Source organism: Colletes gigas, unplaced genomic scaffold, assembly GCF_013123115.1.
Source record: "Colletes gigas isolate AHSC1104 unplaced genomic scaffold, ASM1312311v1 Colletes_gigas_Sc00017, whole genome shotgun sequence".
Lineage (NCBI taxonomy): Eukaryota > Metazoa > Arthropoda > Insecta > Hymenoptera > Colletidae > Colletes > Colletes gigas.
The window spans coordinates 90,519-113,024 of record NW_025106646.1 but is presented as its reverse complement, the minus strand read 5'-3'; the positions used below and the strand labels follow the sequence as shown (position 1 = coordinate 113,024).

Here is a 22,506-nt window from a genome sequence, read left to right as displayed (position 1 = left end):
GTCATGCGTTATAAGGATATTTTTTCTATGAATTCTTCTTTATCTTTGCTTGGAAAAGAGCTACAATTTGTCCTAGTTTTTAAGATATTTGAATGGCGATATTTGGATATTATTCGTGTATTCGAACACTAAACTGCTCGAATAGTCTCTGCTCTACTTGCGAATAGCGATTTCGGTGTTTCGTGAGCGGCGGATCGTAGAACGCGGGCCTCCGTAACGGGTTAATTGCGACATTCGCCCCTTTAATTTCAACCCGTTCGAACGTTCAAAGATTTCGTCGGATGGCAATTCAGCGACAGCTGTCTGCTCGATAAAAAGTAATTACGTTGTACGGAGTCGGGATCGGCCACTCGAATTAACATAACCGACCGTAGTGAAAAATTCACTTGTAGTTCTGGCATAACCGTCGTTTCTAGCGTCCCGCGTGTTGCAATTCGCTATTCCGTTTGGTCAAAAATTCTATGTTTGGTCAACCATGTTTCCACGTGCAATAGCGCGCACTACGATTGTAGTCGAAATAGTGAAAAGAAACGCGCGGTACAAATCTCTGTATTTCCGACTGTTCGCTGCACAAATAGTAGACAGTCTATTGATTTACTGTCAATGAATGCGTTCTCGTTTGGAGAGGATATCACCCGGAATGATGAAAACAGAAGTTCCGAGGGGATCGTATGTTCTCGATGTGATCTCTCTTTTTTTTGCACTCTGTATACTATATCCACTCTAAAAATTTCAGGTTTTAATAAACATTGTCTGTCCTCTCAATAAGGTGACGCTTTATCGAAGTTGTCACGCCTGAGATTCAGATAAATAGCGCTAGAAATCCCAAAACGACGACTAAAGACACGATTGCGTCATATACGTAATCTATGAAGTTATATGAGTTGATGATGGATTTGAATGTATATGTCATTAGTTGGACAATATGGTTTTAAATGTTGGTTAAACGTTAAAATAATCAATTACAAGTGAAACGTAGGGAGACTAAATATTGTAAAAGAGATGCTTCCTTTATAGAGAAAATACCTTTATAGACTTCGAAAGAGCTATATCTACTGTAATGAATACATCAACTGACAATAACAATCTCTAAACACAAGAAATGAGCAATTATGACTGTTCCCCGAAGCTAATAACCAATAAAAATAATTTGTGTCATTGCAGGTACAATTTGTTACCTGTGTCTATAGCTAGCATGATCAAAGTTTCTACTATAAAAATATTTGCTTTGTTGTAAGGAGTCCAGATTCTTTCATACAGCAGATTTCAATGAACTCGTCTTAGATAAATTTACGTTTGTGTCTTAGGAAATTTTTTGAACACACGGTCGCGACTATCTGTTGATCTTATGAATCAGAGTACTGCACCTCATTCTTACCTTCATTTCCAACTACATACACTGGTCGTGAGACAGAGCATTTTATCAACTACAAGCATCTATCTACTTCACTACCTTAACGCAGTGTTAGCTAACCGCGAAACTATGCATTACTCAACATGTAATACGTTATCACCGTGTCAATCATCTGTTGTCAGTCATACAGCTGTAAAGAGAAAATAAGAAATCACCTCTGAAAGCATGACGAGTTCAGACAGGTTCATTAGACATGCTAGAGTGAACCGTGTAGGTTGTTAAAGGAGTGAAATTATTCGATACTTGAAAGAAATCTTTAACGATAGGACAATACGAAACATCTACTATAACTTGCATTGCAAACAATAATTTTTAATATTGTGAATGCAAGGGATGCACAAGGGGTGTCTCAAGGAGATGAAACGATTTAGATTACTTTAAATTTCTTTCAGAAGACGTCTAAAAATTAAGTATAATCGAACGAAACAGAAGGCAAATGTACTAAACCACCTCTATGTAGGGTAGCCTGGAACGAAGAATCGAAGAACCCAACAAAAATAAAAGAAATCCCTCTTCCGCGCGACCAAAGGCATAACCTTCGATGGAACGCTAGTCCGTTATTTCAATCTCGGTCAGAATTGCTCGCGGTAACCTTACGAGCCGGAGTTCCCCGACTTCGTGAAATTACAGACACGCACGTGCAACGTGTATCGTTCAATCTTCCTCGCGCACCTCTGTGCCGCGGAGGAACAAAATGCCAGGTAACCGGCGGCCGACGTCCATAGATTTGTTGTTAACCTGTTACCTTGCCGTGCGGTTTACCCCTACCATGAACGTGGATCAGCCTGGAAACAGGCGAGTCGGGTCGTCGGAAAGAGGAGAACGAAGGAAGGAAGACGTCGAAGGGTAGGAGACGAAGGAAGGGTGGGGACGAATCGCAAACTGTGACCTTACACCTTTGCGGCAGGTGAGACACCCCTACGTCTCTGCTATCCTGTTCGCCCACGCTCGTGGAATTCACCTGAAAAGGAAATCTGAAGTTCCTTTCCCTGCTCGCGCGCGTCAACGTGTCGTAGCGTCTTTATCCAGCAACGGAATCGGGTTTTGCGTCGACTGACGCGTTCCAGGGATATTGGCGCAGTCGCGACACGCTAAGCCACCACTATCAGCTGCTCTTTCTGTTTCCCTGATACGCTTCAGACGCGGAAATCATCCAGACATTACGCTCGTTGCGCCGAGGTACAGGTTACTGTGTAATTTTCTTATGATCGACATGCCTTGAGTCCGCAAAACACGAGTAACGCGGCAATTAGGTCCCAGCGATCGGATGTTTCGTCCAATTTTGAAATTTATTCGAACTACCGCGACTTGGAACAGATTTGATAAGCTGACAAACGTGATTCTGTATTTTTGTTTACAGCAGTGATTTCTAAACGTTTTTGAATTTAATTTAATTTAATTGACTCGAAATTAAGTTGTTTTTTGAATACTTAAAAAGCGAAATAAGAAAATGTTTTTTAGATCAATTACTGAAAAATGATTAAATGCGATTGGAGTTTTATCATCGAATCAAACAGTTTTTCATGTACAATTAAATTGAATTTTCGGAGCTACTGTGATCTTGTGATACATCTACTTTACACCACGTAGGTTTAACTACTAAAATAATGTAAACTAAACACGTAACCCACTAAAATAAATACAGTCGATTTCGAAGCTCTAACTTTTATAATAATTACTTCAGTTCATTTAAAAGTAAGTTTTGTTTTGATAAAAATTTATGAACTAGCACATTGTATCCAAGTATGATCGTTTCAGTGAAACCTTTGATATTTTAGACACTGTAGGTGAGAATGAAAAGTCACAGTACATGACTGATTTTTCGAATACGTTTTCATCAACGAAAGATAAATATATCTATGATATACTACCTCCATAAGAATTAGAAAAGTACTTGTCCATAACATTCCAACAAGATGCATAAATGCAATATTATTAAAGAATCACTGTACCCAGAAACAGCAATTTTGAGCAATAATAAGATAGTATTTTACACTTCCTTGTACGTAGCTATAGCTTTGGGTGGTCAACGATACACTTGACAACTCAAATTAAGGTTAACCATAAACCAGATAAACGTACAAACCAAAACTACTTTTCTTAGGAAGGCCAGTCTTAGGAATGGCTAATCATACAGCAAACTTGTGGAATCGGATTATTATTCCTAATGTAGTTATTAGTAATTATTCGCCCAACCTAATTTCACTGTTGATCGCAACAAACAAACTGAGACAATGCAGTTGGCAAACGTATCCGCGAATCATTATGAAAGATCGTTCGGTCGGGGAAGCTCCGGAATTTGGTTAACAGCGTGGGAGGGGAATTGTGGAGAGAGAAAGCACGAGCAGAACCTTTGAAGGTAAAGGTGGGAGGTGTGGGCGTTGGGCCAGGTAAAAGGCTGCACCTCTGATTCCCAGGCGAACAGCAGACCGAGGAATCGGTTTGTATGCAGGCGCAGGTTGCACGTTATATCGATGCACAAAACAGTTGTGTGCAATGTTTATTCCCTACTGATATTGTCCACGAATTTTCAAAATTCTCAGTTTAAATCTCAAAATGCACGCTTTGATGGAATCACACTTCTCGTATAGTGCGAATGTCTAGCTCTGCATTATTGTAAGTCCCATAGACACACAGTGGCGGATATATACTAACATATAAATAAATGTACTTTCATAATCTCTATCATTAATTAAGGCCATCAGTAATTATTTTTATTATGGCTTTCGAGAACCACTAATTTATAATTTGCACGCATTTATCATTGCAGTGAAAGTTGGATATATGCCCGAACTGATCTATATTGTAGTTTCTACAGCATAAATGCTCGGTGTTCATCCCCACTATTGAGGGGAGATTTCCCTTGACACGCCAGAAAACTTGGCAGCCGAAAAGGACCTCTTTCTCTTTTACTCTTTCGACAGTAGACTCGGGCTGTTTCTATAATTAAAATTGATCCATCTACTCCATAAATGTCTGGCTTGGGGTCCCAATTTTCGGGCATATATCCAACTTTTATTGTAACCGACGATGTTGCAGAGATTGCTCAAATTTTACTCTCAACGAGTTAATAAAAACACAAATGTAATAAAGTGACTTACTCTCTTGACTTAAATTTCATAGAAATGTTATAGATTAATGTTGATAAGAGAGTAAAATATTTATTTTCTATTACATAATACAAGCAAAGGTAACTTTAATCCCGTATATCGATCGGTTCCTCTTGCCAAACAAAGTTACGAAGTGAAATTGTACAGTAACAAAATATTAACTCTATAAAAAAACCTGCAGTAATATTAAGTAAGCAAGGGTAAGTCAATTGGATATGTTCATGCAGTAGAACATTGATGATTAAACATTTCAATAAAGGAAATTTCTACAATGGAAATTTACTGCATTAATTTCATTAAAAGTTTTAAAATTTATCTAATAAATGTGTTCAAATATGTATAATAATATTGTAATTTCACTGTGAAAGTTTTAGATGCCTTTATTTCTCGTGAAGTGATAGCTTTCAATAGTCGTATTTAAAATCTTTCAAACTCTTTTTCGTTTCCATTATTTCATGAATACTTGTAGAAACGTATGTATGTTACGTAGGTGGACAACTACGAAAGTAAGTTAAGAATCTGAAAGTTGTTATTTCCGAGAAAGGTTAATCTTGTCTCGCAATTATACTAGATGAATTATACTTGCTTAAAATGATGATTAATGAACTGCGTAATTTACAAGTATAGAATTGAAAGAGATTCGTTGATGTTCACACAATGTACACTTCTTTCAAAAACTAACTAAACATAATATCTGTCAGATTCGTCAGACACCCTTTATAAATCATTCACGCTCAATCACTCGCCGCCAGTCGCTTTCGTTTATGGCTGACAACATCGTAACCTTACGAAATTAAAAAATACCGTTGTGTCAGATCTCTTGTGATGTTTTTTCTTTTTAACTCTCAGGTGTTTCGACTAAAGATTTCACGATTTCTCCAACGAATTCTACCTGACTCCAAATGTAATTTAAATAAATACAAGTGACTAAATACAAAAAACTAAGAGTGTTTGCTTTCTTTCGGGCATTCATTTAAAATAAATGAAATTCGTGTTGAAATTTATAAAACATATTCTTGACATGACTACTCTCTCAATGAGTTTATTTTATTCGACAAACATTAATTTCCAAAATATTTATATATAAATTAAATAACATTTTTATATTTATCATGTATATTTACCTCAGAAAGTAAACTTCGTTTTAGTAATAACAAATAAACTTGTCATATAATGTTTATTTAATATATTAAAATTTCTAGTAATATGTCTTTTAATTGGAAACTGAATTTGAAACTTTTAGAAATTAAAAATAAAATCTAAATAAATAGAAGGTAACTCTAATTTGTGTCACTGATACGAGAACTAATCTTTTCTAGAATTCTAGTAATAGTTTTCTTTATCGTTGTTGCTTCGTGACACTTTTTACGCGCATAATTTACGTATATTTATGGCGTGCTTATCGCAAGTACATTTACATTTATGCCATTGTAGGTCTGTTATGCGCTTTCTGTTACGGCTGTATATTTGACATCGCTTTTGATTGCTTTCCTTTCTCACCAGGTGTGCCTGTTTTACGACTGTACTCAGAACTTAATTTATCGTCGATTTTAACACTAACCGCTGAGTTTATATCGTAACTCAATCCGATAAATATAGCTTGGAATTCGTGTGGCCTGTGGCGCATGAAAAGTTCGTCAACCCTAATGTAGACTACAAATTCTTTTAGTATATACAATAATTCGTAATAAAAATATTTAAAAAATACGAAATCGTTAAATGAAACAAATTTGTATCTACTGATAACATTTATAGTAATTATTTCTATACCCTTGATGACCCAATGTGGTCTGCGTTATAAATCAATTCCCCTGCTTTAAAGCAGGGATCAGACCAATATGGCTCATTCTACTAATTTCTTATTATGCTCAGACACAGGAGAACTGTTCCTTCCATGCCTTCTGCTTTACTCTGCTTGTTATTGCTTCGACGATAAGAAAGAACCGCAAGCATAATCGAGAAACAGATTATTTTTATATCACCTGTGACGGCTGTTTCCCCCAGACGGAAAAGAAATCCCCCATCCTAGCTCTAGAAGATTAACTACACATGTAATGACCGGAAATCCCAAAGATTTCTAATCTCTCGCGATTCAGTTCACGCTTCCAACGAGCAAGGGCTGTCGTCTGGCATCGATTAACATCCGTTCCGCGACGACAGTCCCCGACGGACGCCTGCGTAATAATCCCAAAAGGCACGGCGTCGCGACGGACGTGCTCACGCAGGTGCCAAACGCGGCACGTTGCTGCGATCAACGTGCGCAGAGCCGCTGGTTATTGGTATCGTGCTAACAGGCGAACAGAAACGTGTCGTAGATCGCGTTCACGGACACGGAATAGACGCGAATCGAATTCCAGGCGACCGCCACTTTCCCACCGATGATCGTCGTAGGCGATCCCAGTGTCCAGCACCGGGTCGTTGATCTCGTTGGTCGAGTAATTGCAAGAATGACGAAGCGTTCGTGACCGTTTAATTATCACCCGGAAAGGTGGACTGGTGGCGATCGATGATCAAGGCACCATCGAAACCTGGAGGTACCTACGCTCGCCTTCGAGGATCCTTCTTTCTGGATTGTTACTTCCTTTGACGGGCTCTTTCTCGGACTATTCTCGGGTAGATCGTTTCGGCTGATAGGAGTCAGAGGTGTTTGACATCTACTGTCTGCGACCACTGATCATCGTGAATCGCCGTAGATAGGTTTGGACGACGGCGTTGAAAAGGAATGATAAGATCTTTGTGTTCCTCACGATCCGGATTTTCACAGTCAATATTGCGTGAAGCTTGTTTGAGCTACGTCTATCTCGGAAAGCATTACGTCGTTTCACAAGAATTACAGGTAGTCGGGGATTTTATGGCGTACTGAATCCGATGTACGACTTATGGTGATAATAATAAATTATTTAAATTTATTATCTAGTATATTTACAAGAATAGATGTAAAATGGACTTCCAAAAGATTTTTGGGGGGGAACACGAATAAATCGTACTTAGAGATAATTTGATAAATACCGTCTCTCTAATAATAAATTTCATCTTAGGTTAAGTATTTCCTTAAGTTTAGTTGACACGAAATATCTAACATTAAAGTTTATACGGCAGACTTTAACGGTTGATCAAATTATCATCACTCGCTTGCAACGCTCTCTGCAACCCTTCGAGAACAAGTTTGTGAGAGAAATTATAACTGAACTTAAGAACAGTTTCATTTTTTGCGAACGAACTTTGGAACTCTGTAACCGAACTACTCAAACTCCATCGAACTTCTGAATATTGAAGTAACCGACTTTACGAACACGCGAAACTTATTTCCGATTTTATTAAAATTTCAAGCGTAAGCAAACCCAGTGCCAAAGTCACGAAAACGCTCGAATACTTCTGTTTGAGATTAGTAGCTCCTCTGACGGCGAGTTTCACTGTTACGTATTACGTTAATCAGCGTATCGCTGAACAGTTGCAACGTTTCCTTTCGGATGTTTGTCTTTGTGGTAATGGAAGGCTGCGGTAGCGTGCAACATCAAATGCATAAGAGGATACCATGAGAACGAGAAAGCGACCTTTGCCGTGCAAAAACTCTTACGTTCCACGTGTGCTTACACATACTCAGCGTTCTGTAGTCTATCATTCTCACCACATAGTCGGCAATTACCCCCCGCGAAACTTCAGTCGAAGTTGCTCAATGAATGTTCTTTCGACATAAACAATTCCACGACGCCTCGTTTTAAGAATGGAAAGTACAATGTTCCGGCTCGAATCGCGTGTCGTTAAAGACCAACGGTTAAATAAAGTTTCAAACGCCGTTAAACACAGTCAGGGCGACGACGTACTAACGTACAGAAACATACCAACTCGGATGGTTGCGGTAAAAAGAGACGTTCCTGAGAACTCATTTAATTTATAATTCCGCGTTTCACGTGCAGTCTACTTTGTAACATCAACTGGTTTTAAAAGAACTTTAAGCCCCATTTGTGAATTTATGGCAAGCTAACGCAATCTCAGACTTCCTACCATAATCTGGTGGTTTTGTAGGGGTTTATGTATTTATCGTTTTTATAATACTTGTTATGAAATGGTACACAAAAGTATGGAAACGTACGATTAAAATAGAATTGTAAAGAAATAGCCACTCAAAAGACGGAAACCTAGCTTGCAAAGTTGTATTCTTCTTTGGCCAAACATCCTGTATACAAATTTAAATTCATTTTCAATTAAATAAACAATTTATGATCCAATTTTATCGCAGACCAATCGTATAACCAATCGGAATTGTTGAAACTTCTTTAAATATATAGCGTCAAAGTTAGTTTCAAAATAAACATAGAAGACTACATAAATTATAACAGTAGTTATGTTAATCGGATAGAGGATGAAGAGCCCTTCATCCTCAAACGAGTGTTCATTCAAGTCAATAACGTAATTAGCGTGGCTATTTTCGGAAATACAGGGGTTCGAGGCGTTTGTTTACTTTTCGTTGTTGACATCGGCGCGAGGTCACTGACCGCACGTGCCCGTAGTAAATAGTACGTAGTGAATTCTTGGAAATACTGCTCTACTCAGTAACGATCTTGGAGTAGATCAGCACGATGTACGTGCAAGAGAGAGATTCGACTCGTTAGACGGAGACAGAGATAATAGAATTTGAAAAATTACCCCATTACTTAAATTACGATATTTCCAAAACAGAAAGTCGAATCGACATAAAACAAAAACCATTTTAAAGGGGAGGCCTTATCGTTTCTAATAGTAGCTCAATTATGCAAAAAACACTAGTAGTTTCGGAACTGTGCGCGTCTAAAGTTTGACTATTTTTAATACTAAATCAGAGACTCCAGAATTAAAAGAAAATCTAATTAAGTTATTATCTCTTTTAGTATACTTTCAGTTATTAGCCTAATTTGTAATTAGGTGTTGCATGATAATATTGACACTAGGAATTTTGAATATTAAAAAATAATCAGATTTGCAACCATGTTTTTCATTCTACATATTTTATGTTCTATTCTGTATCTGTAATGCTATTAATTGGACAACGTTTCAAAGGAACTTCCGAAGCCTGTTTCAAATGTTATTTAATTAATAATGTAGTTAGAGTAATTATGCACTGTGAAAGCGGATTTAATGCAGTGATATTAATGTATCATATCAGTTATACCATTTGAATAACAATATATCCCAAATGACTCCGCGCTCGCTTCGTAACCGTAATTTATAAAATGATTCCGAAACGTGTAATAATAGTTCTTTAATGTCGGTTACACGATAGACTCGAAATAACGCCCCGACACGCGCGAAAGCTTCAAAACACACGACACGCGATTACACTCCGCGACATCGTGCAATTACACGAGCGAGCATGCCCGCCAGTCGAATAGCTATCCTGATCTCGTTTATTTCCTAATCCCGCGTTTCGTTCGGAGCGTATCCAACGAGGAACAGCGAAAGCAAAAGCTTTCCGTAACCCGGTGACGTTTAATTAAATTCCACATTTAGAAGGCTGATTGTAATCCTGGACTAATACGCGTGCGGTCGCTTATGCTCCCCATAAAGTTACCCCCGGAGAAATCCGGATCCAGGTGAGCTCCCGGGGCAGGTGTATCGATCAGGTGGTTAATTAAATGCCTCGTGCCCTCTCCCTGAGGATCCTCCAGGAGCTGTCTGAAGCCCTGCTACTCTCCAGGTGCCGCTTCCCCCGCGATTCAAAGCGAAGCAAAACTCTCGACGAGAGTGGAATCGGTATTTTCATCGATCAACAGGTGGCTTTTAGCCCGACACTCGTCGGTCAGCGTTTCTAACGAAGGATCTCTCTGCGACTAGGTAGATGTTCTTGAACGTTTTCGAGAACTTTAGTTATTTGCATTATAAAGTTCCATGGGCCTGTAAAACTATTTTGAGGCAGATATATCGAGAAACTATCATATTTCGTCATTTATATGATGTTTCTACACTATATGTTCCTAATAGTGCGTATAACCGTCTTTATTCTTTGGAACTTCAATCGTTCTAGCGGATAAAAATTTGGAAAACTTTTTAATTTATGTTAATTGATGCATTCTTGCAAGCTATATCTATGTATTATTCTTCTTTATTAAACTGTTTAGGATTTTAATTCCCAACGATTTTCAAACAGCAACGTTAGAAAAATTGACTAAAAGTTTAAGGAATGTTGAAGAAAATGTCAACAGATTCCAATATCTATTGTATGGAACAAACCAACTACAAATATATTTGGATTGCTCAAACTGTTTAGAAATAAAATCCAACGAAACAGAAAGAAAGAAAATAAAAGGAAGGATTACAGCTGACAATGGATTAAAATAGAACCAACGGGGAACGAACTTCCACGCGATACAATTACGAAACGTTCCGTTCGGACATTTGTGTCTAGCACGACTCTAATTGTTCGTACAATAGGAAGTTTTTACAGTAGAAAATAGAAACCTGTCCGAGTTAGCTGTCCGTCCACATGTAATATATAGGGAAACTTAATTCTTGTTGTTGGAAGAGCGGTTAATTGTTTCCTAGGTATGCCTATCACGAAAACTACTTGAATATATGTAATTGTTTCCGCGCACGTCTCGTATGGAAAGCACCCCACGCTGTTGCCGCGCAACTATTTCCTAGCCGCTTTGCTAATTCACTTTCCGAACTGGCTTTACCTTCATTTGTGCCGATTAAAATTTCAGGACCTAACGAAATTGCTCGTACGTACAATGGATTGAAATCAGCAGTGAAGAAACACCGCTACCTTTCCAACGAACACGCATCGAAAAACATACAGCAAACTTTAAATAGGAAAACTGTCTTTCTCTTTGTATGTTAAGCACAATGTGTCAGAAATTTCATTTCGCTATTCACAGAGACTATTAAAACGTTCGATTCAATCTGATACTAAAGAAACATCTATCACCGTGGAAGATTGTTACATTTTTATTTTATTTTATCTATTTCCAGTTCGTTTTGCAAATCATAAACATGTGCTCCTCGAATTTTAACTTTTATTTCATTACTAGCCAGCGTTAGGATAATTTTCATCAAAGTGAGTTATTAATGTGTGATGTTAATCGTTCGTGGCAATTGACGATTAAAATATTTGTAAATGTTCCATAATTATCGATGATTAAATTAATCGTTTCGTATGTGACTTTATTCGTTTAAATATCATTATCTGGATTCTCATATTTTTAGTAATATAACCATTAAATAAATAATAAACAGTAATTTCAAGCATTAGTAAATAGAGATTAAATATCGCATCGTAACGTATGGAATATTCACTGCTGAATGACTCTGGTAACGCGTTTATGGAATGCACGTACCTTCAATAATTTTACACTGGGCAGGTATGCATTTATATAAAAACGACAAAACATTTATTAAACTCTGACTCTACCTCACTTCGTTTTTCAATTACGGTGATTCTTGTATTACTATGCGCTGATTGCGTATTTCCAGAGACTATTAGAAATTTATATTACACATACGCATCGAGAGAACGTGCTAGGACGGTTTATAAAGCAATTATAAATAGTAAACATAATTATATACGATATACAAAACGCTGATTATAAATAACTAATGACTACCTCGTATTAAAGCAAGAATTATTGCAACACCAAAAGCGATATTGATTTTAAAACAAAGTTGGAACAAATGTTTGTACAAACTTTCTTCAAAATTCAATGAAAATAACTATCCATTACAAGAAGATCTGATGCATTAGCCCCTCTTTGTCTCTAAAATATTAATAACCTAATGGCGAAGGCTCACATCCTGTGAAATTCATAACCTGCAATCGAACGAACGTTTCCTGCAAGTGATCATTCGTTTGTGTGATTGACAGGAGCGGAATAATTGGATGTAATTGGATTAAAGTTCGTCAGGCAGTTATCAAAACTTCAATTGGAAGTCACACGAATACTGTTAAAGCAATTGTTGAAAATATCTGCATCTATGGATAACGTTCGTATGAAAGGAATAGTTATTCTAATGACATTCTGCCAAAACAAATTTAAAAAAATTAAAAATAAAGTAAGTAAACGTACAATATGTTCTGAGACACTCCTACACATTTTTTCGACATCTAAAGAATCTACAAGTCAATTACCTGATGAAATGTTTAAATAATAAGTTGTTCCACAAACTAATTATTTGCTGATTTAAATTATTCTCCTCCACTACATATGCTTATTCAAAGTACGTGCATTTATGTCGTGTTATCATGTTTTTTATAGCAAGATTACAACGACACAGACCTTTTTTATTCTTTCAATGTATTACAAGTCTGACAAAAACTTTTCTCTTCGCTCTCTGCATAAGTTAAACAACTTTTCTTCGGAGCATAAAACAAATCTCGCGTTTTTGTCAATTTAGAAGACGTTTCTGCTCGTTCTCGGAACACGAGACAGCCCCGTTTCTCCGTGCATGACGCGCGAAACAACACTCTTTGCACATTTCATACTCCAAAAACACGTGTCATTGGCAGAACGAAGCGGAACGTACATATACATATACGTACGCATCGCTATTACCTCCTTTCTTCGGCGTCACGTTTGAATCTTGCCGTGTCGAGAACCACTCCGTGCCTTCGTGGTCTATTTATGGAGGAAAACAGAAAATGGATAAAATATCGAGGCATAGCCGGGGTCTACATCGGAGTTCTCCGTGTTCCTTTTTAGATCAGGTTCGCCTCACTGACTTTCATCTTCCACCCCGTCCCTTTTCCATTATCCCATTCCTTCATCCCCCGGGTGTCTTAAGTACATGTCGATGCGCCCACCTTCGAGGGGGCTCCGAGGCATCTGGAACAAATAAGGAATATCGCCTGGAAGGACGTGGCTCGAAGGGTGAACGTGAGGGTTGCTGCTAACTATACGATGTACAGCGCTTCATCCGGCTCGACCTTTCGTGTTCTTTCGCCTCCGCGCGTTCCTTCGCGAATAGAAATCTCATCCTTCCACCGTTCAGTAAATAAGAGAACAGGTTGTCATCTTTATACGTATACGTATTCTTATCCAAGTATCCTCTGCTTTGATTAATCAACTTTCACTAACATTCTTTTTACTGTTAACACACTCTTTACTATTTTATTCCGAACCGACCCGTCGAGAATCGGTGACAATTAATCATCAGGGAACGTTTTAATCCAACTGAACGCAGAGAAACGGATTTCAATCGTATTCCAGACAGCTCGAGAAAAGAAGATTCTTTCATAATCTCGAGGACTTCGATAATACGATCAAAGCCACAAACACGCATCGCGGTCGGAATTTCATTCGTTTTCCAGACAGTTCCTGGTCCGTCTCTTTATCAGTAGAACGTTTCCCGGTGCTGTATTGCTTCTCGCGCGACGCACGAGGACACAATAAAGCGACGAAACTCCAGAATGACAGTAATAAGAATGGCAAAGTAATATTAAGACCCGAAACATGCTGCCGAGAACGAAGTGGCGCGACGTTCGGGTGCTTCATCTTCGCGATTCCGGACGGCGGACGGGTTAAACTTTCATCTTCTTCCGGCTTTATTCCGCACCCACCTCCGTGCCCCTTAATTCTCGCCGCTTTTAGCCGGGACGAGGTGAAATGAGAGTTCGTGAAGCCGCCATTAATAACTTCCAGTATCGCCCGTAGCTCTGAAAAGTCGTTTCTGTTTATTTGCGACCCGGCGATATTGCAAGATTAACCGTGGCTGTTGCCCCTCCAACTCTTTTCCATCGGCGGCTCCCGGAGTCCTTCGATTTCTCCTAACCTTCCACTTAACGCGATCCGGGAATTACGGTTCCCGTGGAAGTATAAGCGCGCGAACAAGTTGCCGGATGCCGGTGTCGGGAATTTCAGAGTCAATTTTTAACCGGTCTTGCCCCCGGTCGTTTTCATTACGCGGCTCGTCGTTTCGCGCGGAACGAGGCTCGCTCTAATTTGGTAAAAATTTCTCCAACGTGCCCCCGATTCCTTGGATTTTAATTTCTCTCGCGACGTCCATCGCCCCGAATGTGATTTCCCACGAGTTCCATTTGTTTTTCACTGTCGCCTCGGGCCACCAAATTCCAGCTCGTTCGACGCTGGATAGATCCTTCGAAATATCTTCGAAACGTTGTCGCGATGCACCGCGTTATAATCACTGTTGAAAGTTGATTGGATACCGGGAATTCAAATTGTCGGATATTGAATATTATCGAGACGCGCGCCAGTCGCGATCAATCACAAAAAAGATTCGTCGGTCTCCCGGTAATAACTAGATAACGACGCTCGAACGGTTCTGAAATCGGTGGCGATTGCTTTACATAAATATCATTAGCAAAGTTAGCAAAGTCCTGGCCATCCTCGATTCTATACCGAAGTGAATTTCTGGCCGTTGAATAGAGCCGCCGGTTTAATCTCTGGAGAGCTACTTAGCGAGGAAGTTTGTTCGATCAACGGGCTTTCTTGTGGAAAGCTTGGCCTGCCTTTCCTTGGTTTGCTGGCTCCGTGACGAACAGCCCTAATTATCACTCGGTCGGATGTGGCCAGGACGCTGCCGGAAATTCCCTCGCAAATCCAACCGTCGTCGTCTGCCCCCTCCGTATTTTTCCTCCTCGTTCAACGCGGTCGCAAGAATTCGCACGCCGTTGCTCACAGACTCCTACAATGTTTCTTGGTTTCTTAACGGAAGAAATAACCGACAAGGAAACGAACATTGGTCATGAACGAACAATATTGCTCCATTCTCGGCGGAATGCTTTCTGACATCTGCAATGAAAACGTTGAAAGTCGTGCATTTAATAGATTCTATAATCTTGGTTTGTAGACTAATTCTACAAACCAAGAAGGGGGTCTACGTCTATTCTTTGGAATTAGGCGAAGACGAAGAAACTTTAGCACCCAATTGCTCTTGACCAGAGTTGGGCATTTAAAAAGCACATTAGTAGATTTGAATATACGAATGAAACGTGAACAGAAGTCTTCTGTTATTTATAAATAAAATTTGTCCAATTTTGTTCTTCACCAATATGTGCTCTAGATACCAAAGGCTTGTTTGTTGACAAGTTTAAACACTCTTCTCTCTACGTTTAGACTGTGAGAACGAAATAAATCTAAAATCACTTTCATCACCAATACAGTCAAGAATGTACCATTGCTTTTGTGGTTGCAGGCGGTTTATTTTTACGCCATTAAAGCCTTTGAGGCGTTGAGGTGAGACATAATCGAAAAGAGGTTGGAAACGCTGCTTCAGATCTTCTCTGTGAATTCATCGCGCGAGGAATTCGTCCTTGCGGAATCAATTTACGTTCCCCGGTAGCTGTTCCCCGAAGACCCGAAGACCTTCTATTTAAACGTTTTTTACCCGACCTCATAACGCAACGTAAGCCCGCGCGCGAAATGAGAATTGGCAACGGTATCTGGCGATCGATCGACGCCAAAATCGAAGTGCATCCTGTTTGCCTTCACGGCGCGCTGTCCCCGCTTTATTCGCGTCTCGGATCAAGGTTCGCCTCCGCGGAGGACGACGAGCCATCGTCGATGAAAAGGGCTAGGGGATATTTTAGATCCGGCTAACCGTGAAACGAGATACGTGCGAGTAGCCTGACTCACGCCAGACCAGGTTTGCGCAGTGATCGATGAAACTCCGAAGGATCCTCGAAGGTGCTGTTCCGCTTCGAGTGCAACCGTCATCTCGAGCGCGTTCACGATGTCGTTGGTTCGCGTACGTGTCCTCGAGGGAGAACATGATCCTCCCATAGGGCGCCGCACCAAGCGACAGATGATGTTTTCCCCTATGGGAAAAATAGAAACTTTTTGTGTAACTCGTTCGAAGGATTTTCAGGGAAGAGGAAGAGGATAAGCCCCGGCGAGAGAAATACGCTAGGCTCTAAAGGCCGTCTATTCTTTGGATATGATAAACGCTCGGTTCTCTAGCTCGCGAAATAAGCGCGAGCGAACCGTGACGGATATCGCCAAAGCATCCGTGAATTTATCCAACTTCACGGGTCTCTATTTATATTGGGAAATAATCTTGGTCCTCGAGACGCTTTATTTTCAACGTCAGCGTGAAACGTCTTGCTTCGCGTCCATTCCACGTCAAATGGATCGCTTTCCGCACTCGAGGTTTTTACGAGATTGAAGTATATCAACAGTTCGCGTGAAATTAGGGCACGTTTAAGTCATGACTTCGCTGCTATCGAATTTGTTCAAAAAGTGCAAGGCGCCAAAGTTCACGATGATTTCTTACTTTCGTGAGAACGTATTTCCTCTCGAAGCAAGCTAATAAAACTTTAACAATTACTAAATAGATGGAGCACGTGGCTGACTTTATAAAAGGTTAATCTCGCTACTTACTCGCCGAACTTTGTATATTAATAAATTTTCAATACGAGTTCGCCGGTAATGGCTTTGCTATTTTAATAGCTTGACTGCCCGATTGTCTGCAATCGGCTAAGCTGGTGGAAAATGAATACGCAAAAACTGAATTGATTATTATAGACAGGTATAGAAAACCTGACACAGGTGAAACAGGCGGCAGTTGAAAAAGAGGCACGATATATCCGGGTCGCAGGCGGAATAGGACGACCGGGATATTATGAAATATTTCTTTGAGGATTTCGAAGTATGAAGGAGGGAGGGGTCGAGTGTAGAAATAGCGTTTCGTTTGCCGCGCGGAGCCAAGCGTGGAAAGCTCCGCGTACGCAGCATTCAAGACCTTTGCGCCAGTTTCCATGAATATGATCCAGCGCAAAGCGTGGGAGGAAAGTTTCGTCTGCGCGACGGCTCTTTATCCGCGAAATTAACGAGATTCCATAGCCAGAAACGGTGCGCTTCTGCGATCTAACGGATACGAGAGGATGCCTTTCGCCCGTAGAAATTTCATGAACGATGCACGAGAGACGCGCGGGAAATTGTTATTGGCGTTGCATAATCCGACCGCGTAACATTGCACGAGGCTCGCGCCATTAAGGACACGTTCGCGGATTTTTTACTCAAAACACGCGAATCGTAGCGAGATCTTCGCAGCTATTGCACCTTTCACGCGTTATCTTTTCTTTTATTTTGCCCTTTCGTTCGTAGAAAACGATTTTCTCAGTCAGGTACTTTTTAGGGCCCATGACATTCAATTCTCGATATATTTAATTTCGTGTCACTTAATCTTTTCTTTGCAGAGATTAAATACTCTGCATATTCAAAAAGAAACATATTATTCATCGACAGAAGATAATAAGGAGTTTCAGCAAACTTTTTTGATGTCTAAAACATATCGTACTGTTACGAACCTAGTTTCTGATCGCTTACGAATAACTATCGTCACTTTCTTAGGTGTATATGAAAATATTTATCAAGTTCTGACGTAGTAAAAATTTACTTTAATATATTTCTTGGTAGAAACACCTCTCTATGTATCACCAATTTTGTGAATAATTTCGCGAGTTATAGATTTGGTTCCGAATTTTTTACCCTTATAATATTTTATTACCGTCGTCCGTAATGCATACGTATCTTTATCGTTGATTGAAAATTCATGCATAGGCGATTAAACATTTACATGAATTATTTCCTTCGTCACCGATGATTTGCATAAACTACGGTGTTTCTTGGGTCCAGCTTACGAAAAGGAGGAGGGAAAGAAGAATAATTGGGAACGATGTAGAAATCGAATAAACGGTGCTTGTAATTTTAAACGTTCGACCATCGTCTAACTGCAATTAATTCCTTGGTACCGTGCCACGTTGTTTTTTCAACGAATATGAAAATAAATATTCAAACGCATGCAAATCGAACCTGTCGCGCTGTTACGTACAGCCTATGCTGTGACCTGTCGTTCCTAACAGGAAGTAAAATTTCACGTTCGTGAAAGGTGATTTATTCGAAAGAAATAGATTTCGTTAGTGAAATATTTGTAGCAAAAGGAAAAGATATTGAAAATTAACAACCCTAGAAGCATTTGAAAATTATCGATTAAATAATTTAATGAATTTGTTGGATAGTATTAAATAATCCTTATTAATAAACACTCGGGTATATTTATCGTAATATGCACGAAAAATTGAAGACAATGTGCTACCTTTTGTTACTTCTATCTTCCCAACGCCTTGTCTCTGCAAATTATTCGAGACTTTGGTTAAAAATAAGTTACAATGGACGAAGCCTTTAAGGAAGAAAAGGAAGTCCTTTTCTGGACATTCAGGGAGCCTTAGACAACGTTATGATATTTTCATATTGAAAATAGCCTCCTTGAGGTGTTCAAAATATTTTGTTTAATTTGTTCATGAGAGTTAGTGATCCGAAACGTTAGAATTGCTACGATTCTGCGATCGACGCACAGGAATGCAAACTGTAATAAGCCGACTAGCGTCTCATCGACTTTGATGGTGAACCAAACGGTCGATTCACGCTGCTCCGTCCAATCGGCCGGGGACGAGTTAGTTAATTAGTTTAAACGGTCGAAGTTCGAACCACCATCTAAGACGGCACTTTGCACGTCGTCCCAGGCGTCTTCGTAACTCGTGTCCGGACGACGTCTACGTGACAGGACGAAACAAGACAGGAGATGACACGATGGCGCAGGCTCTGCATTAATGAGCGGCCAATCGAGGTCAATAATTGGTGGACGGGATCTCATCGAACGAGCCGCTTTTGATTTCTGACAGCCTCGGCACGACCATCAACGTTCGACAGTTGTCAATGGCGTGAAGCGTTATGGCGATCGATTACTGTGGAGGACTCCGATAATTGCCAACCATTTCGTACACTGCCTGTTTAATACTAACCTGTGCACGCAACGATCTCGTTCGCTAAGTATACGGAGCCATAAATCCTTCGATGGTTTTGTTTTCTCGTTGCACGTGAAACTGTGCGCCGTGTAACATGACTGCCGACGCGTTTGGATGATACTAATCGTTCGAAATTTCTACGAAGAGATATGACATGTAATTAAAATGATTTGATACCCTTTCGATTAATTAATATACTATAGAAACACGTCATATTGCCGCTTGGTGGACTTCTTCGCACGAATTGTACCATAACACCACGATTTTTAATAGACCTATTGGATTGCAATTCCTATAGCTGGTTAAGAGAAGTATATATAAAAATATACAGTATGTTCAGAGTGGAGATAGCTAAATTTTTCTAAAAAAGTGGAAAGAAAACAAGAAAATAAATCCTAATAACATGAGCAAGCTTACAATTGGAAATGAAAGCAGACAGAGATTTAAAATAAATAAAAAATACATAAGATGTGACCCTATCAATATGGCGGATGTACAAGTAGATGACACAGAAATAGTGTGTCGCAATTTTGAGAAACGTGATTAAGACTCATGAGTATTGGCAGAAAAAATATAACAAATTAAAAGAAGCTTAGCGGTAGAAGATGTAGAGTTAAAGGTACAAGCAGAAACCGGTATACAAATTTTATGAGATCTTGTAACAACCCATCCTCTGTTTGTTCGTCCTCGAACATTGCTTGAAATGGCTACACGAGAATAACATTTTACACCAAAAAATATACTTTAAGTTGGTTCGTTAATTAAGAGCAGAGAAATATAGTTTTCCTGAAATTCAATTCCTTGACATCCTGTTGTATTCATCAGATAAGTCGCAGCTAATTTTGACCGTTTTTTTTGCAGATCGAAATGGAAAGACGTGATTTTGTCGTGTGGATGATCCTCGCCTGCCTGGTCGGTGACGCATTGCCCCAGTACAGGGACAAGAACATAAGTAAGTGACAACATCTTTCTTGACTTCACGGCCAATTAAACGACCATACTTCGAAAAACACCAGAAACTAGTATGGCGAGTGTTACGATATAATTCAGACAAACAACAAGATGAAGAATAGGGAACCTAAAGATAAGAATTTATATTCCCGGCAAATAAATTTGAAAAAGTCTTCCATCCGTAGGATGGATTCACGTACCATCCAAGGCATTTTACTTCCAGTACCTTCAATTTTACTCGAGAGCCGTTCTACGACATTACGAAAGATGCAGAGTCCTAACATTTTCCACCGCTCGGTTCGTGAAATAGTTTTCCACGGGATTAAATCCCTGGAGTCGACACGAAGTTAATTAGAACCACGTGTCTCTCTACCAATAAGAGTTACACTGTTCACCGTCCTACCGTGTCATCCCTGTGTTCCACGTATTCGACGAAGAAGCTCCTTACGAGAAGCCATTTTCAAAAATTGGGTCAGATCGGAACCGTGAAATTCAATTTCTAAACTCCTTACTCAACACCGTGTTTCAAACATTTTCACTACAGCTACAATCGAAATAATTAACAGACAAAAAAATAGCTATTCGTTCATACGTAAAATGGAAACTTTCCTCGTTTTCATCAGATTACCATTTTTATCCGACGAGATGAACCTTTAGAAGTATTAACACGCTTAATAATTGAATCGTTATTTCGCCAACTTTTCGTATAAAGAATAAAGCTACTGTTTTAGAATAAAGGAAACCCTATTGTATATACGATAATCACATACTCCAATTTATTCGCCAGAGAATTTTATTTTTCGTATACTATAAGAAAATGTATTTTCAATTCCCTTTGAAACAAACGAAAAGATTGAAAAAGTTAAATGCAATTTCTGTAGACGTGTACGTTTCTTAAAAGCTTTCGTTAATTTCAATAGTTTTTATTCGAAATAATGCAGACATTGGAGAATAGAAAGGTGCGCTAAAGTTTGATTGAGTTATACTACTTAACTGTGGGAGTGGAGTAATGGAGTGTGAGAGAGAGGGGAATGAACCACTAGGGTGGACTGCTTATAGTCAGACGCACTTTACCCTCCGATATGATAGCCGCCATACTTTCCAGCAACTTTCGATGCGTGCATTGATCTGAAAACAGTTTCGAGTAAAAGTTACTTAGGTTGATAGTAACTTCCGAAGCACATATTTTCCAGTAATTGCGTTTAAGGACCCTAAGTTATAACTCCGTTTACCTACTTAAAGAGGATCTAAAGTTTTCTTTTCTGTGTAAAATCTTCGTCGAGGTCAGAAATATAAAAGAAAAAAACATGACGATACGATTAACACATTTGAGTAGATTCTTTGCAATAAACTTAGTAATAAACTTAATAAACTTATTCTCTTTGTTTTTGAAATACAAATAGAACTTGGTTTCATTTTGCAATTTCACTTTTCGGTAACTTTTACTCAATTGCATTATGTAAAAATGTATTAATTAATTATCATTAGCAAAGAGTGAAAACTGAAAAGTAGTAGCGGAAGGTTTAAAATTCTACGAGAAAAATTCTCAATGTACCAACTTTTTCCCCCTTAGTTTCAATGTCCCAGCTCTGCAATGTGTTAGAGGTTATTTTTTGTACAAAAATAAATGTTAAAAATTTGTCCTATGTATGTGCAATTGAGCAAGATGTAATAATATGTCTATCCATTACTAGTTCTTTCTACTTGCATCCAGAGTTATGGTCTGATTTACGAGAAAGCAGCTCTGGGAGGCTGGCAGTAAACAGTAGTGAAATCGGATACAGACTCGATCACGCATTCGCGTATCTTTTCTGGTAAATCGTAGTATAGATTTGGCAGTCTAAAGAATTAGATGAATGGATGCACAAATTCAACACAAATACCATAATCTTTTGAACCGTGTTTCTGATTCTAACTTTTGATAAAAAATGGCTTCTGTATAAAAATCGACAAAGACCTTCGCAGTAATTAAACCGTGTTAAAAGCTTAAAAGCGTATGACGAAGAGCCAATATACTGAAAGCTTTTGAAATCTCTGTCGATTCTAGGACACGAGAATTCTTTGATAGGATACTAAATGATATCGTATCTCGTTGGCAGAAATGTGTGGATCGTAATGGAGGAAATTTCGATCAATGGATATAAATTACGTTCGAAATATAACATATCAAACACGCGGACGCCGGAGGACCATTTATTTCCCACGAGTCTAATAGTAGGATCATGTGTCACGATGATCCTGCCAGTAAACGCAGGAAAACCCTTAAGTGGTAATAGAGTTGCCAGTGAAAATAGACG

At 39.1% G+C, this 22,506-nt stretch overlaps 1 protein-coding gene across 1 annotated transcript in view; it reads left to right on the top strand.

Annotated features, from left to right (window-relative positions):
• LOC122400332 overlaps window positions 1-22,506 on the top strand; it is a 119,557-nt gene that overhangs the window by 26,111 nt on the left and 70,940 nt on the right. Inside the window, exon 2 of the mRNA XM_043401731.1 lies at window positions 20,120-20,210. Coding sequence (XP_043257666.1) covers window positions 20,126-20,210 — 85 coding nt within the window. The 5' untranslated portion in view covers window positions 20,120-20,125. The remainder of the gene's footprint in view (window positions 1-20,119; window positions 20,211-22,506) is intronic.